A 17,778-nucleotide genomic window follows, 5' to 3' on the forward strand; every position below is an offset into this window, starting at 1 on the left:
ATACGTTTATAAAAGCAAATTGTATTTTAATATTCTCGTTTATTTTCTGATGATTCTACAAGATATTAAAAATTTATTCTGGAGAACAATCTTTTTCAATATTTTTAATGTGTCGCGACCTGAGAACTGTCACCTTATATCAATGCGAGGAATTGGTGAAACACTCTTAGTCATTGGGTCGCAGTGTAACTACAAATAGGTTGGATCGCGAAATAGTAGCTGTCAAAGCGAGGATTGGTAAAATACACTTAACCATTGCGTCGCAGTGCAACTACAAATAGGTTGGGTTCGCGATATAGTAGCTGTTAACTTGTGTCAAAGCGAGGAATTGGTGAAACACTCTTAGTCATTAGGTCGCAGTGTAACTATAAACAAATAGGTTGAGTTGCGAAATAGCAGTTGTCAAGTTGTATCAATGGGTGGAATTGGTGAAACACCCTTAGTCATTGGGTCGCAGTGCAACTACAAACAAATAAGTTGGGTCGCGAAATGGCAGCTGTCATCTTACATCAATACGAGGAATTGGTGAAATACTGTTAGTCGTTGGGTTGCAGTGCAACTAAAAATATGTTGGGTCACAAAATGGTAGCTGTCAGAAGAATTGTTCAGACTCTGGAGGATGGATGTAAACCGCGAGAAGAGTGTTGCCGAGCAATTCACGAGGAAGCGTGCCCACACCAGTTGATGAGCTCTCAATCTTTGATGAGGCAATTACGTGGACGTCATCTGTCAAGTTTTTAGGCAAAGAACAAAGCTTATGCAACAGATGCTCTATCCCCTCACAAACAGCAGGAGTCATCTAAATATCAGGACAAAGCTGATTCTCTACAAGGCTATCATCAGATCAGGAATGCTATAAGCATCACCTGCTTGGAGCCATGCAGCTCACTCGGACATCCAAAAGTTACAGATAGTTTAAAATAAGGTTTTAAAATCATCTATCAATGATCCCTGGTATATAAGCAATAAACAACTGCATCGGGAGGCCAATATGTCATACATTGTCGAGGTCATTTACCGCATGAAAATCCACTCTCGCGTGTAGTAGTTGATTATAACCCGGATGACCACCATAGTCATAATAAACCGACGATGTTCAACTTCTGACCAAACATCTCAAATGACTTAAAATTTCACACCTCAAAACATGTTTTTATTGGCATCAACAACTCAACATACATGTTCCCAGATGTAGAAAAAAATGGTAGCTGTCAACTTCTGTCAAAGCTAGGAATTGGTAAAATACATTTAACCATTGGGTCGCACTGCAACTTCAAATAGGTTGGGTCGCGAAAAGCCAGCTGTCAACTTGTGTCAAAGCGAGGATTTTGTAAAATACTCTTACCAAATTAGTTGGGTTGTGCGGAAACGTAAATTAACTTTTCGATTTTATTTGTGTTTGAACAAATTTTCTGTAAGTAATAACAATTTTATTAAAAAAAAATAAAATGCTTAAGTTACATTTAAAGAAATATATTAGGTTTATGAGAAGTTGGTTTATGTTTTTAATATTTTTAATTAGTTAAATGGAGAAATGTTGTACCTGCGCTTGCCATATCATTGAAATGGCTCAGTTTAATTGCAATAGTTCGAAATTGAAGCTAACAAATATATAATCGCAACTTCGGAAATGCAATTATTTGCAAATTATTGTTGCAATCGAGTTATTTTAATTGACCACTATTAAATACGTTGCTGGGCAACCGCCAAATCAATATTTAATTTGGAGTGGACAATCCAATTTGTTGCTATAGTAACAAAACCAATTAACTTGCAAATGAAACGCATTTTTTTTTGTTTCTTTCTACATACATATAAACACAATTACATTTCGCAATTAGTGCATTAAATTGATATTTCTAATTGGAAATAATTGACAATGAACATTTAAGCGAATTTTTGTCAATTTATTTTTACTTGAAATGTATTTGTTTACGTTATGAGTGACAAGTATTGTGCATGGATGAAAAATTAAAAACGTTCCAATCGTTCTATTCGTCTGGTAACGAACATCTGTTCGATAAAGCGTGAGTCACTGCCGCTGGAGAGAAACCTAATTTTCAGACACGAACGGATGGATTAAGAACCGACCGAATTTTTCGGTCCAATCCGTTGTGTTCCATTTTCGCTTCCAAAGAACGGATTCTAAAGATGGATGTTTTTCAAAGTAACATAGTTACCGTTAAACAAAACGATTCGTTACGCCCGAGCGAAAACATAAACAACTGTTTATTATATTACATGCTGTATACAATAATTATGTGTACACTGCAACAAAATAAACTATTTTTTGAATATAAAAAAGGCTCATTATTTGTTGATAATTGATGCGATTCTTCACTTGGAATCGTCGCCAGTTTAAAAGTTCATCGGCAACAATCGAACAAAGAATTCAACCAGTTTTCATCACATTTTCCCCGCATGGGACGCACGTGCTCTTTCTCTTGCAACACTCAAGAGTCCCTCCTTCTGTTCTCACTTTCAGAAACCTGCCGTTCTCTCGCCATACAAAAACAAAAAGTTATATTTATATATATGTATGATACGCACTTCGTTTCGTCGTTTCACTTTGGCTACATCTTTGCTATGCTATCAGTGCACGTATATAAATCGCGTTTGCGAGAAAAACAAAGAAATAGAGAATTAAAAGAAAACACAACATAAATATAAAAATAACGCTGCATCAAGTTAACAACAACAACAACTGAATATCGAAGTATGTTATAGACATGGATTTTCCTCATTTTGTTTTTGTCTTGTTTTATCTTGAGTTCTGTGGAGCAACAACTTCGTTATCTTGTACACGGTTTCATTCCTTCCGGCAATCTAGATAAATAGCAACGAAATGTGCATCATTCACTTATCACTTTTGGCCTTTTTTTCTTCTCACCACGAAACGCAATTAAATAAACAAATACTGTAACTAAATATGTTTGTCTTTGATATTTCTTAGTTCAGATAACATTATCAGTTATTTGCATTTAATGAGATTTTTTCCTAAGTAAATTATTATTAAATACTAGTTTCAAGTATTTAATTACAAAATATTTACTAAAAGTCGGATTAAAAAGATATGTAGAATTAATTTTTGTAATTATTAGAACATATTTATAATTCTTATTTTCATTATTACTTATCCAATTTATTATATGTTATTATTAATTTTGAAATTATCTTACAAAAGTCTATTGGATTTATTTTAAACATACAGCGATGTTTTGAACCATTGCTAGGGAGTAAAAAATAGACTACTAGGTTTTAAAAAGCAATTTCGTTAAAATAAAGTAACAATTTTACGTTAGAATTTTGTTATTGTCAAGTTTATAATGCTAAGTTAACTACCAGATATTACACTGACAAATTAGGTGACAATTTAGAAAGTGGCTTTAAGGTAAATACATTTTGAGTGCATTTCGAACTTGAACCTTGAAGAAGGGAAAAAAACATCGAATTATTGGAATAACGAAGTGTTTTCAAATCAAATAGCAAATGAAGCGAAAAATGTATGAGTTTACGAGAACCGGCGTGCGTTCCATACAGTTCACGTGACAATGACACAGAAAATAATTAGAGAACGTTTATTTATTTACTGCTGCTTGCGTTTCTTTTTCTTCTCCTTTTTTCTTCTCTAGCTCCCTCCATTTGTTCGCGTAATCCCATGTTTGTCTCCTATTCTAATTCTGACGAAATTTCTGTTGTTAATTAGAGCGTGCAGGCGGCTGAATGGAAGCTTCGGGTGAGTTCCGTTTAAGGAGGATCCGAACACGAAGCGTGTCACATATATTTACGAGGAGATGAGCAAAGCAGAAAAAAAAAACATATAAATAGAACAAACATTTATTCAGCCAGAGACCACCTAAGTTTATTTACGCGTCTTAAGTCATTGTTTTTGGTTTAATCGCACTTTCGTGTCTATTTAATTAACGATCAAATGAAGGTCTTTAGTTTTCCTTTTTTTTTTTGCAAAACCTCGTTTTTGTTTTGTTAGATACTTTCAATCTAATGTGGTGTTAATGTATTTATTTAAATGTATTTGTTATAAATGTCAACAAAACGTCAAATTTGTGTTACAGTCACGACATCTTTTTTTTAATATATGTACCTTATATGAAATGTCATTTTGAACTGTCAAAATTGACAGTTAACTTTAAAATATTTAATAATATTATATGCGTTATTATTGTTGCGTTTATAACTTTGTATATAAAGAGTAATATAAATAGATTAGTTCATACTCTTTAATAAATCCATTGTATGTGTATCTTAATTATAATCTATTAAACTTTGCGTTGTCTCATCCTCCTTCACTGAAGTATTTAATATGAGCATCCATTGCAACGTAAACAAAATTCATGACAATCCCTAAATTAGACTGAGGCTATTCAAACTAGCGTTACAATTTATCTACGAGACATTTGCGGAATCAGTTGAAGAATAGTAAAATTGCGATGCCTCGAGTAAACACACTTGCTTTATTCCGAAATTAGAATTCCGCAGATTTGTATACATTATATACAAAATGCTTCGGGCTTCTGGAATTAATGTCTTCCTGGGTTGCTCCAATCCACCAGCGGCAGCAGCAGCATCATCATCATTATCATCACAACCCGTCTTCGTCTGGCTTATATCATTCGACCATTCTATTTCGAAGAGTGTGGAGGAAATGCAAACGTTGACCTCGCGCCGCTTCCGAGGAAATTTTAGAAAACGTCCGAGACGATGTTTTGAACCGCTTGTTTATTACGTGTCTCTTTCTGTATTCGCCTTCGACCCAATTCTTCCCTTCTCCCAGGCTGCTTTAACTTTAGAATAAAAACGGTCTCTTTCTCTACAACCGACCGACCATTTACTCAAACTGCAATATTCGCTATTTTTAACCATCCGAAGCGATTCAGTAATTAACGATTGTTTACTTCAACTTGTCACATTGATTATCAACAAAACGTAAAACGTTTCCAGATCGAGCGTTTCGTATTATTGTATATACAATGGAACCTCGCTTAACGATTCATACACATATTTGAGCGAGTATATATTTGTTTCTAATCCTTGAATCAATTCGGGGATTTGGTGGAAGTCTCTTTATACTTTTAATATTTGTTTATATAAAAAAGCGAACATATTGTGTTTATATATTATAATAATGGTTAGATACAATACATTTGTGTTTTGCATTTACAGCAAACACAAATTATATTTTCAAAGTATAGTCCGCTTTAAACAAAGATGACAAAGAAAATCGAAGATTGTTAATATATTCAAAAATACACATAATATATGTAGTTTTTAAAGTGATGTAAAAGGCGCGAAATCCGGGACTTCTCTTCTCATCGTCACTTGTTATGCGAAATGCTCGTTATGCGAGGTGCTCGTTAAGTGTGGTTCCACTGTTTCGACGTCTCTAAGTTAGCGTTGAAAACTTTAATGAAAATCTCTAAAAATTTGCCAAATGAACAGACAAATTGATTTACTTAAATAATTACGAGTTTCAAAAGTTCTCAAATTCTTCAAGAATATTTGTTGATTGATTCAAATTAAATATTTAATAAACAAATTAAAAAGAAAACTACAAAATTCGTTGAATTTCCATCTTATATTTATATAAATATCTAAATCCTATTTGTTATATTTCTTTTAAATAGTATGCGTAAATTCACTAAAAATATAAGAAATTGCTTAAATATTTAATTTAAATTTTATTCTGCAAAAATCGCGAAATGGATAAGAGATAGTTAAAATTACATCTCGCATAAATCTATTTGGAATAAAAATTCAATAAGATTGTAATTTGAAATTATATTGTTTATTTGTTCTAGTAGAATAAATACTCGAAAGGAAAATATCTTTGAATAACAAACTTCAATTAAAAGAGTAAATGGATAAACAAACAATAATAAATATATAATTGGACAAGTATACTCAATATGTATTTTAGTATAGTTATCACTGATAATATTAAAACGTATTAAAAATGTTTATGGTCATGAAATTGTAATGGATCTGTAAACAATGAAGTTGTATAATATATACATTATTTTCAGTTTTAAATTATCGAGTGCGAGTGGACAAACAATATTGTCTTAGTGAGAGTTACAGCGTGAGTAATGTGCAATGTAAAATGCGTGTGCTGCGACGATGTATCGGATAAGGAAGTGGTAATAAACATAGATGTGTATGTATTTATGATTATATTTTATGACGTTGGGTTATTTACATCGTATGCACAATGATCGATGAGCACAGAAAGAAAAACATATTGCTTACAGCCAGACCAAAACAAAATAACTAAAATGTACAATCTTCTTACGGCGTTCAGCAGAATTTACGAGCTGATTTGTATTTTGTTCTTTTTGAATATAGAATATACCGAAGAGATGGATAGAAATAAGTTGAATAATTAATCCGGTAATCCGATTCCCAAACTATGCGAAAAATTCGCACTGAGATAAAGCAATGTTTTGACTTGGGGCGCCGGGGAAATTCTGATATATTAAGGGCGTCGCAAACCGAAAAGGTTTGGGAACCCCTGCGTTGCATCAGTTATTTAAACTTGCGTGTTTGCAGCGGATTAACAAAAAAAATATATAGTGTGATTTACATCGATTAATTCAGCCGGTTCGGTCGGTGCTCCGAGCATAATTAAAGCAGTGTTAAACTGTAACTCAATTAGCAATTTAGCCTGAATTTCACGTGCGAACATAATAAAATCAGGGGGTGGTGATGAAGTTTCCGTGGAACGTTTTCGCGCGTCTCCGAATCGCGTGCTATGACTGTAAATGTGTGAGCTCGCATTATTTTCATTTTTTGTCTTTTTCCTTCTTCGTTTTTAATTAATCAGAAAGCAAATGTTCGGTGGTCGCAGAACACGTGACGACTATAATGCGCGAGTTAAATTAAAATTTTCCATTAAGTCAAAATGACCGCTGAGCCACCCTCTGCAGATTGCATCCCTTTCGGACTTTGCTCGACTGCGGAGGACAGTCCATCGATTTCGGATCGGATTAAAATTAAATAACGTCGCGCGATATCGTGACGGAAACACTCCCACAATTTCATTCTATCCTGCTACGTGCAACTATATTTTGCTTCTGCCCTCCAACCGGATATATCGACCACGTCCTTTACAATTTATACGACTTCGCTCCATTTCTACCACTACACAGCTTTAAAACAATTCGTTTGGTTGACACATTTCAGAAACTAAAGAACAATTTCAACAGTCCTACCACAACAAAAAATGCAATAGGAAGTCGTATCTATTTGAATAAAACATACAAGAATAGATAGGGAATTATGAAAACAAATCTTATTCCAATATTTGACGTAATTATTGTAATGACTTATTAGGTTAGCCGTCATGTATTGTTTTTTTTGCCATTTTTTTCTGATTAGGTTATGTCAATTTTCATTTGACTTTTGTGTACAATTTGTCAAAATCAGTTTTAAGAAATCAGTAATAAAATAAATTTGAGATCGTTTTAATAAATCGTCTTATAATTTTGATTTAAAAAGTCTATACGTATTATACGTCTGAAAGTCAATAAGAATTTGAATGTTTCAGTTTAGAATTGAATTTTAAAATTTGATTATTTTCCTTCAGAAAACCGAAACGTATTTAAAGTGCTATTTTTTCCATTGCCCGCAATCCGCTGGAAATTACGTAACGTTTCCCGTTTCTATCTCAGTTACTTGCTTACGGTTTTGGGGAATTCGTTAATTAATTAACCACGTCGGTTGGGGAAATTGTGCGACCAAACTTATCGTTTACATTCGTGCGCGATCATCAAAAAGTTTTTATTTGTTTATTTCTGGTTTCTTTATTTATCGCATGGGCATAGACTGAAAATGGGAAAGAACGAAATGGAGAGAATAATCAATTACAAAAAATTGTATATAAATATGTAGAAAATCCGATGTTTTCATAATTTTCATGTACACGAAACGTATGCAAATCGGACGACGCACATTTCGGTCAATCGATAGTGCGGTTCCTTTGTTTTCGCGAACGCCATCTTGCCTTTGCCGTATCTCTTTCAATCACAAATCTGACATATGTTAATTTGATATTGACAGTTGCTGCCAGCTTATTTTGGTTTGCAAAAATGCGTAGAGATGAGCGTTATTGTTATTTCATTATTCTACATTTTCCGAACATTTGGCTCAAATCCCTATTGTCGCATTTGGCAGACCGAAAATGTAGATCGATAAGCTTTAACTGCATATGGACTTTCTATTACATTTCACTTTAAGTTATCTAAGCAATCAATTTTCCAACTGGAAGGAGAAAATACATGACAGTAAAATCACTTTTATTAGACATTATGCATAGAAAACTTAAGAATACAGTATTTTCAGAAGAAAATTGTAAATAACAGAGATAAATAAGTCATCACATTTGCGAGAAGTGAGTGTGACTCAAAATACTGTGATAAAACGTAGATGGGCGGAATGTATCATATTCCATCTGGAAATTTGAAATTCGATTCGTGGAAAGTTCGGTTTATTTAACAATCCGAGCAGAAACGGTGCGCGTTTATTTGTTCGCAGATTAAAAGCGTTCGCGAATTCTTCCGTCCTTGCACAGTGTGAGTTGGCGCAAACTGTTGCAAAGATTTTCCAAATCCGATCTGGATGTAAAAAAAAGATATAAACAATTTCACTTTCACTCTTTATCAGTCCGACGTCGCGAAACCGACATACACGCACAATGAAAGCTGAATAATAATTACAGCTTAGTCTTAAAAAAAATAGTAATTTAAATAATTTATTTAATTCTACAATATATTATACAAATCCATTATACTTTGACTAAAATAACTGTAATGTATAGAAAAAATAATATTTTTTTGTGATTCAAAAATGTTATAAATAATATCAAATCACTTGAAGATCCATTTAATATACAGTGGAACCTCGCATAACGAGTATTTCGCTTGACGAGCAAAATGAATTGTAAGAAAAATGACTCGCTTAACGAACGATGTATCGCATAACGAGTGACCAAGAGAAGAGAAGTCCCGGATTGCGCGTCTGCTACATCATTTTTAAAACTTGTGTACACATATGTGTATTTTTGAATATGTTTCAGAAATCCGGAAATTTAGTAACGGATTAAACTCTTTAAGCGAGGTTCCACTGTGTTATAAAAAGTCTTCATTTTATATAAAAAAAAACCACGAATGTCTATCTAGGTAAATCGCATCGTTTATTCATATTAAACTGTTATAGTTGCATGTGTTTGCGTTCGTTCTGCTGAAAAAAAAACGATTAATTTTCAAGGATTCCTGTCATATACATATATTTTTTCTGTTGTTGTTTCTACCGTGCTATTACCTGTTTGGATAGTCTCTAAACCTGGCGTTTCTATCGGGGAAAAGTGCATAGACTAAACGTGTTTTCGTAGGCGTTCTCTCCGAACCAAAACATAATACGCAGCAATTATATTGGCGTAATTACGTGTAACGACTGTAAATCGTTTACCCATTCTTCGTTCCGACAATTATTCAATATTTTCAATCATTCCCTCGCTAATAAAAAAACAAGCTAAGATTTCTTTACATTGTAAGTTTTGATTTATACACGTCTTTCCCAGCAGGATTAAATTTCATCCATAATTATATAATTTTTTTTTAATAGAACTTACGCAATTCTAAAATTAAACACTGAAAAAGTTGTTTTTAAATTGTCAAATACAACGGGAATCCAATTTACATATTTTTAACATTACAAATATTTCCAAAATAGTAAACAAATGTTTATCTGAAAATTTCTTAACTGTTATCAAAAAATTATTCACAATTGAGGAATTTTGCGGTTGACTTGCGAAATAATGAATATTTAATTTTCAACAATAATTATAATAAATTATATTTTTCAGTAAACATTATTTTTCATTCAATTCACGTGAAAAATAGTAACCTGCTTCTAAAATCCACCACGTGTAGGTCATAAATTATATATTATAGTTTTGTAGTCACTGATTTTGACTGAATATAACCTTAAATATCTTACGTCAATTACAAAGCTTAAGATAAAATTAATAAAAGTTTAAGTTTGTAATTGACGTAAGATATTTGACTTTTCACTCAGTCCATAGGTGTCTACGAAAAATTTTCTCGCACCAGACAAACCGATTTGCGCCGATCTTAACGTGTTAAGAAATCGAAACATTGACATTCATTGCCATTATTTTCATTCAATTAAAGATAATTTGTATTATTTGAAACGGAGGAGTTGTACATATTTTAAAGTGACAGCTAAAACGTCAAAGTCGTTAACGTAAGCGAGGCAATTGTTATTAATAACTTGGGGATTTTTTATGCAATTTTGTTTTTGTCGCACGAAATACTTGAGATTACACATGATGCCACTCGAGCTAAGTACACCCAAGATATGCAAGTATCAAGATTAGTACTTCCTTTTCATGGCACAATTTTCATTGTGAACATAGTTTCCAATTAATTATATTGGATACATTGAATATTCAGTATACAATAACACCAAAAATGAAAATGTAAAGCAGGATATATGCTTTAAATTATGTAATTTCATTTAAATTATATTAATAATATAGTGGAACCTCTCTTAACGATCATCCGTTCCGGATTTTTACTTGTATAGTGAACAAATTTCCTCATATAATTTTCCATTTTGCGAGTCATTTTTCTTACAATTTATTTTACTCGTTAAGCGAAATGCTCGTTATGCTAAGTTCCAATGTATATATATTTTAAAAGGAAAATGTCATTGTTTTAATGTTTTTTTTTCTTCTTTTTTTTTTAAAGGAAATATCAGTGCAATATTTACGTACAAATGGAAAGGCGAGGAGTTGGCGCGATTAGCAGAGAACGACTCAAAAGTGCTGGTACACATCACAATCGCAGATCACACGTTGAGGGTAACAACAATAAACAGGTAACGTATTTCACCTATTTTCCACGGTACACGAGAAAACATATAACGGATCATTACTTGTTTATATATATTTATTAGAAAAAGATTGTTTGTTATCATTATTATTATTGGCCATTATATTCTGTGCTTGTGAACGGGACGAGTGAATGACCTTTCGCTAACGTAACAGTTTTATTTCATAAATGTCCCATAGGTTGAACCATTATTCTATTTTTACAGTTTTCACGGTTACATTACATGTTCGTTTTTCTATAATTTTCTCATAAAAAAAATATAAACTGGTTTTTGATAATTACAGATTATTTTGTTCACTAAAATTAGATTTTTTTTTTAAATATCGCATATTTTATAACAAAAGTTTAAAATAATCAGTCAACCGAGACGGTATGCTTTTCTACGTTTTTCTACACATCCCATTCATTGGGTTGTCCTTTACATTTTTTAAGTGCAAAATGAGGACGCTGATCAAAAAGTTTGTGAAACACTGATTTAACATATAATATCTAAAATTTAATATTTTTGTTAGTTGAATAATAATTATATTTATTGAAATAATAAATTACAAAATAAATAAAAAGTCAACACCTGCAAGGTCTATTGCCCTTCTGTCAGTTGATTTAGATATAAAAAATAAAAATATGATACAAATAATTTAATCTATCTAAATTTGTAATACTTAATGGAAACTTCAAATACGTTAACATAAAATGGCCGACATTAACAATCAAAATGGCCTACTTGTCAAATGTAACGTAACGTAAAAAGTGACGTATAAAACTTCAAAAAAGTTACATTGTAATAATTAAGTTTACGAATTGAATATCAATAATGTAGACCAGTGATTCTTAAAGTCTGGGTCGCGTAAAATATTTGGGGGGTCGCAAAAAAAATTAATGACAGATCAATCCTGGTTGTTTTTCTACACATATCCATTCTTCGGGGGGTCGAAGAAACTTTGTACGTCCAAAAGGGGGTCCGGACAAAAAAGTTTGAGAATCACTGATGTAGATAATTTAAACTAAGTAAATTTGAAAGAAAAAAAGTTTTTAAACTATTTATATTCATAATTAATATGAAATAATTTTACTTTGATATTAATAAATAAATTGCATTTCGTAATTGATACAAATCCAGTCGTTATAATTTTCATTTTGGAAAATCCATGCAATATTTAGCACAGATTAATGTGTTTAATGCGGATTTTCCAATTGGAATATTTCACTAAATGCGATCCATCAATGGATTTGCTCTGTAATATGAGATAATGACATAAAGTATATTTTTAATAGCTGTAATTTAGCTTTGCTGAAGACTTTTTTCATAAATGTTGTATCGATTGCTTTATAAATATGAATATGAAATGAAAAAGTGAAACACAATGGCTGTAGTAATATATAATAAAGCACGATGGAATATTTTAATTTGATTTAGTGTTATGTTAGTTTTTTTTTTGAGAGAAGAAGGAAGAGATATTTTACATGTTTATGGGTCCGGTCGTGGTTGCGCATTATGAATTCATTGCCTTGCGGAAACGGACCAAAGACCACCTAAATGGGATATAGGATATAGAGACCGCTTCTGGCGACTAGACGAAAGGCAACGAGGAAACAAACGACAACGTCTCTTCGAAGGTCGTCTTCCGTTGCGTGGAAGAAGGATAGGAAGAAGTAGAGATGCCATCGCCTTTTTGTTTTTATTTCCACCGCATTGTTGATGTTTGTTTGTTTGACTTGGCGAAAAATCGATCGAATACAAATCAGCCGTTCTCTCATGTATTTATACACAGAAAAGTACGAATAGAATTTCCGATGCGGCCCAACGCCCGGCGACGTGTAGAAAACGTGTCGTGGAATTGCGTCGGGAAACGCGACCGGAGTTTAATGAAAACAAAAATAAATTAAAAGAAAGAAAAGAAAAAAAAAAAAAACACTTCCAACAAAACGCATTACGATTACTTCAAAAACAAACAACAAATTAACTTAATTTCGATTTTCTTTCAACTTGCATGTTTTTCCATTTTCTTTCCAATTCTATAAGTTATTTTTTTTCTGTTTGTTACGTTTAATTAATGTTTTATGCCCAAGGTTGATTTCTTAATCATTAGCATAAACTGGGCCGCTGTCGGACAACGTAGCAGCAACATTTAATCGCCGTTTCTCCACTCACACACATTTCGAGTCTCCACTTTTTTTTTACCCGAAATCGTTACGAGCTTGGGAAATATACGTGTGCGACAGTTCAATTTTTTTTTGTTATAATTTTATTTTGCCTTATTTTTATTTCCTGCTCCAATAATTTCTCCAATATTCGAGCTGCGAGTAAAATTCTTGATCAAGGACTGGTGTGTACTCACCTTTTTTTCTTCTGCGCGCTGATGCGGATATACGAAGAAGTTGCCAATGCCAAGGCGCTAAATCTTGTAGTCCTAATACGAAATGTCAAGGGATTTTTTATCGACCATCACACCTTAGCCTTCTCGTAATTTAAGCAGTGATATCACAGGTAATTAAAACCTTATAAAACAAGTAATAAATATTGGAATTATAGCCTTAGTTTAGTATAATTATTAGTAAACACATTATTGAAATATTAAGAGTTAGAAATCAGATGATTCGACTATTCAAGACTAACAATTTTGAAATAGTTAATAGATAAATGGACGTAAAGGAATTTGGCATTCCTTAGAGTAATATGAAAATCGGTTTAGCTTTAATATTAATTTTCATAAAATCTTTGAAATTCCATAATTTTATGAATAGTAAATAAACTTCTCCAAATTTAATTAAATTTCTGAACTTTTATTTTTATAAGATTTTATTGAAAATTTCGTAATGCAATAAAAGTTAATTCTAAAATGAAGAGTAAATCGATTTTTCGTTATTTATATCATTTCAGTACACAATCAACATTGTAGTGACTTTGAATCATAAAAATTCCTTATTCTTCAACCAGATCTATATAGAGATCTTCATGTACAAGGAGGCGCAAAAGTAATGTCATAATTTAAATTGGCTGTCATTTTTGCAGATGGCGCCAAATTTCACTATGTTTTGACATTTATGATGTAGATATATAGTGAATTAGTTGTCAACAAGCCATGGAGCGATACACACCTCAAGAACGTGGATTTATTGTTACTGCTTTTTGACAAATTTTCAGTCTGTTGTTTTAACGCAACGCGAATTTCGTCGTCGTGTTCCATGTGCTGGAACAATTAAGCGTTTGGGTGAGCGCCTCGTGCAAACTTGGTTTTTTTAAATCTCGCATTATCAGAACAAACCATGAATCTTGCAAGTCTTGAAAGCTAACATTGAAGAAGAAATCGCCAATTTGGAGCCAGATGTTTTGCGAGCAACAATTCTAAATTCCGTAAAACGAGCGCAATTATTCATCAACTGTCAATAATTTTACACTTTCAAATAAACTTTTGATGAAAACAGAGCTCTTTGTTTTCATTTATAACAAAATGGCAGCCAATTCAAATTATGACATTATTTTTTTGGCACCATGTATTTGTCTACCACGGTGCCCCGATAAATTTTTTTTAGGCACTTCGATTTGGAAAAATTGTATGTTTGATTTGCTGATTGCAAGTAGTTTTATTATTTCTTTGTATATTGGTAATTTATTCTCAACTAATAATTCCAACCTTTTCACTAATAACTAGTAGAGATTACTAAACTTTATCCTTCTGGTGAGATATATAACTAAATATTTTATTTTCGATGATTTGGGTAGATCTTGGCCAATAAATGTTACTGTTAGTCTTCTCTGTGGCATCCCTGATTATATTGGATTATTTTTACCTAAAACGTTCTATTCTCCAGTTACAATTTTATTTATTTTGTATTGTAGAGCGAGATGTCATAATTTATCGAATGCTTGCGATTTGTCGAAAAAGGCAGACGAGTAGTATTTTTTTCTTTCTAGGTTTTAGTAGATGGTGTTTACTATTCTGTTTACTTTCTCTATTTTGGCGATTTAAAAAAATTAAGCTATTGGTCTGGTATCATTAATTCTTTAATTTAAACAGAAATATGTTTATCTTTTTTTTTAAATAAGCCCTTAAGAGCTTACACAATTTAAACTAGTTTAAAAAACTTATTATAAGAAAATTAAAACTAAGGTATCACTTAGTGTTCTTTGTTGATGTGATTTTGTAGCTTATTTTGTTAGGATTTGTCAAATCTAGCGAAGATATCTGTAACCTACTCGTTATTTAGATCACGTTGAAGGTTACTATTCGGTCACGAACGAATAACGACACATTCACAATACACTTTGGTACTTTGTTCCGAAATCTCTGGATCACTTGGATATTAGAATCGCTGGCGCAGTCTCAAAGCTGAACACCATAACTCAATACTTAAGTTATTGTTTAAACGTTTTCTGAATAGTTTTATTTTATCGAGTTACGAGTATATTTATCATAATCACATTTATTACTGTTTATAAACACATCAATTTATTTCATTATATTCCAGATAAACTTGCTTATTTTATTGACGGATTTTCCAATTGTAATGTATTATGTGAAATGCTATCAATCAATAATATCGAATGCAATACAATAAAGCTTTTTAAATACTTTGTTTTATCAACTTAATCCGTTCCAAAATTTCCGGATTTTTACTCGTATAGTGAAACATATTAAAAAAATACACATAATATGTGTACACAAGTTTTAAAAATGTTGCAGCAGGCGGGACTTCTCTTCGTCACTCGTTATGCGAAACGTCGCTCGTTAAGCGACTCATTTTTCTTACAATTCATTTTGCTCGTATATGAGAGGTGCTCGTTAAGCGAGGTTCTACTTTATCTCAAAAAAAGTTTGAATTATTGAAATTCATAATTAAAGCTATAGAAAATTGGTAATATTCAAATTATTATTAATTAATTGTTTTATATCTAATCAAAATTGTAATGTTTTATTTAATTTATAACGTTTAAAGCACTTTTTTTTAAATTTAATAAAACCAAAAGCGAACGCAATTTATATGAAATTGACTCGGTTTTTGTCGTATGCAAATATCATGTAAATAGCCTTCGTAATTGACATAATTTCGCTGGCTCCAATTTTATTTATTGCGACGCGATTTTCCAATCGGAATATTTCACATTAAAATATTGCAGATCGATTAATTTATTTGAAGCACGGATTTTCCAATTGTAATGTTTTGAATTAAATAGAAAATGTCTATTAATAGATTTGCCGATGATAAAATATGGCATTAAATTAGAATCTAAACATTGTTTTAAAATTACAATAATTTATACTTTAACTTATGTAATTCTTCGTATAGAATATTTTTTAAATCAAGAATATAATGAAATATATTAAATTTACTTTTGATCTAAAATTGTTGATGTTTATTATATATAAAAACAGGTATAAACTTGAGTATTTTATATAGACTATGACTATTTTCTAATGCCAGACATTCGTGTTGTTAAGATAAAATCATTAACTTAACAGTGGAATCCGCCTACTTGAAAATTTAGACTAAACTAGTCTAAAAGTATTTATATTGAAATGAAATAAATGATTATTAATATTTTTCTCTTTCATAATAATTGCTTCATCATTGATATTATATATTTTTACTGAAAGCAGTAATTCGTAATTAAATACCTTATTATTGAGTAAGATTATCGCGAGACTTTAGAAATTATAGTAATGATAGTTATTTGCCCATGAAAGGAAGTAAAACTGTGAACAAGATTGAGTCGTACGATTGAAATGTAACAGCTAGAAACGCGAGTGAAACGTGTGCGACTGTATGTATTCCCGTTTAAACGTAATAAGCGTAATCCGAAATGAAACTGCTAGTATTTAGTAATTTAGTAAGTGAAAACCGCTTCCTTTTTTTTCAGAACATCAGTGTTATTCGTCTCGATAACCTTCATCGTTCTTATGATAATATCTCTGGCCTGGCTGGTGTTTTACTACGTGCAGCGGTTCAGGTACATCCACGCAAAAGACAGATTATCGGTAAGTTTAAAGCACGCATTTCTACTATACATCTCTCTTTTCCTCTGCCGTTGCGCTTTTGTTGGATCAACAAAATGCGAAAAACTGGTCTTAGCTAATCCCCTCTGTTTCTCTCATTCATCGTTTATCCTTTAGAAGAGGTTGTGCAATGCGGCCAAAAAGGCGCTCAGCAAGATCCCAACGAAGATTATCAAATCGGACGATAAGGAGATACAAGGAGATGGAGAGTGCTGCGCAATCTGCATCGAACCCTACAAAATTCTCGACGTCCTACGAATATTACCGTGCTCGTAAGTAGATTTAATTAATCAATTAATCGCATTACCATTAATAATATTTTGTTTTGTAAACATTCATAATCAAAGCGATAACGATTTTGTTTGTTTTAATGAAACAATTGCGATTCGTATTAAGTTTTACGCAAAGTAATTTTTTTTATTGCATTTTAATAATAATTCTAAATACGTTTTTCCGGATCGTAAAAATAGAAAATAAACTAAACTAATATTCTTGGCTCATAAAATTTATGTTTTATTCATTGATTGTATACGCATATAGCATTTCGCGTATCTCGGATATCGACCAAAACGTTGATGGACGTGAAAAGCAATTATTTTGATGATTCATAAGTTTTGTATAGGTAAATAAGAAATTTAATCTTCCAGACACGAGTTTCACAAGAATTGCATAGACCCGTGGCTCCTGGAACAAAGGACGTGTCCCATGTGCAAAATGGATATCCTCAAGCATTATGGCTTCGTGGTAAGGAAAATTTCATTATTTTATAAGCGCGGGTGTCATAAAAGAAGCATTAAGAAATATTTGTTAAAAATCGCGCTTTTCAAACAGCAAATTGATCAATTTTTATATAC

The 17,778-nt window shown here is 31.9% G+C and overlaps 1 protein-coding gene across 1 annotated transcript in view; it reads left to right on the forward strand.

Moving 5' to 3' along the window:
* The window catches only part of LOC108568073 (protein goliath-like), a 41,060-nt gene that overhangs the window by 21,264 nt on the left and 2,018 nt on the right, over positions 1-17,778 (forward strand). Inside the window, exons 3-6 of the mRNA XM_017928980.1 lie at positions 10,785-10,914; positions 16,789-16,906; positions 17,042-17,196; positions 17,572-17,668. Coding sequence (XP_017784469.1) covers positions 10,785-10,914; positions 16,789-16,906; positions 17,042-17,196; positions 17,572-17,668 — 500 coding nt within the window. The remainder of the gene's footprint in view (positions 1-10,784; positions 10,915-16,788; positions 16,907-17,041; positions 17,197-17,571; positions 17,669-17,778) is intronic.

This window comes from Nicrophorus vespilloides, unplaced genomic scaffold, assembly GCF_001412225.1.
Source record: "Nicrophorus vespilloides isolate i.1.1-1 unplaced genomic scaffold, Nicve_v1.0, whole genome shotgun sequence".
Classification (NCBI taxonomy): Eukaryota; Metazoa; Arthropoda; class Insecta; order Coleoptera; family Silphidae; genus Nicrophorus; species Nicrophorus vespilloides.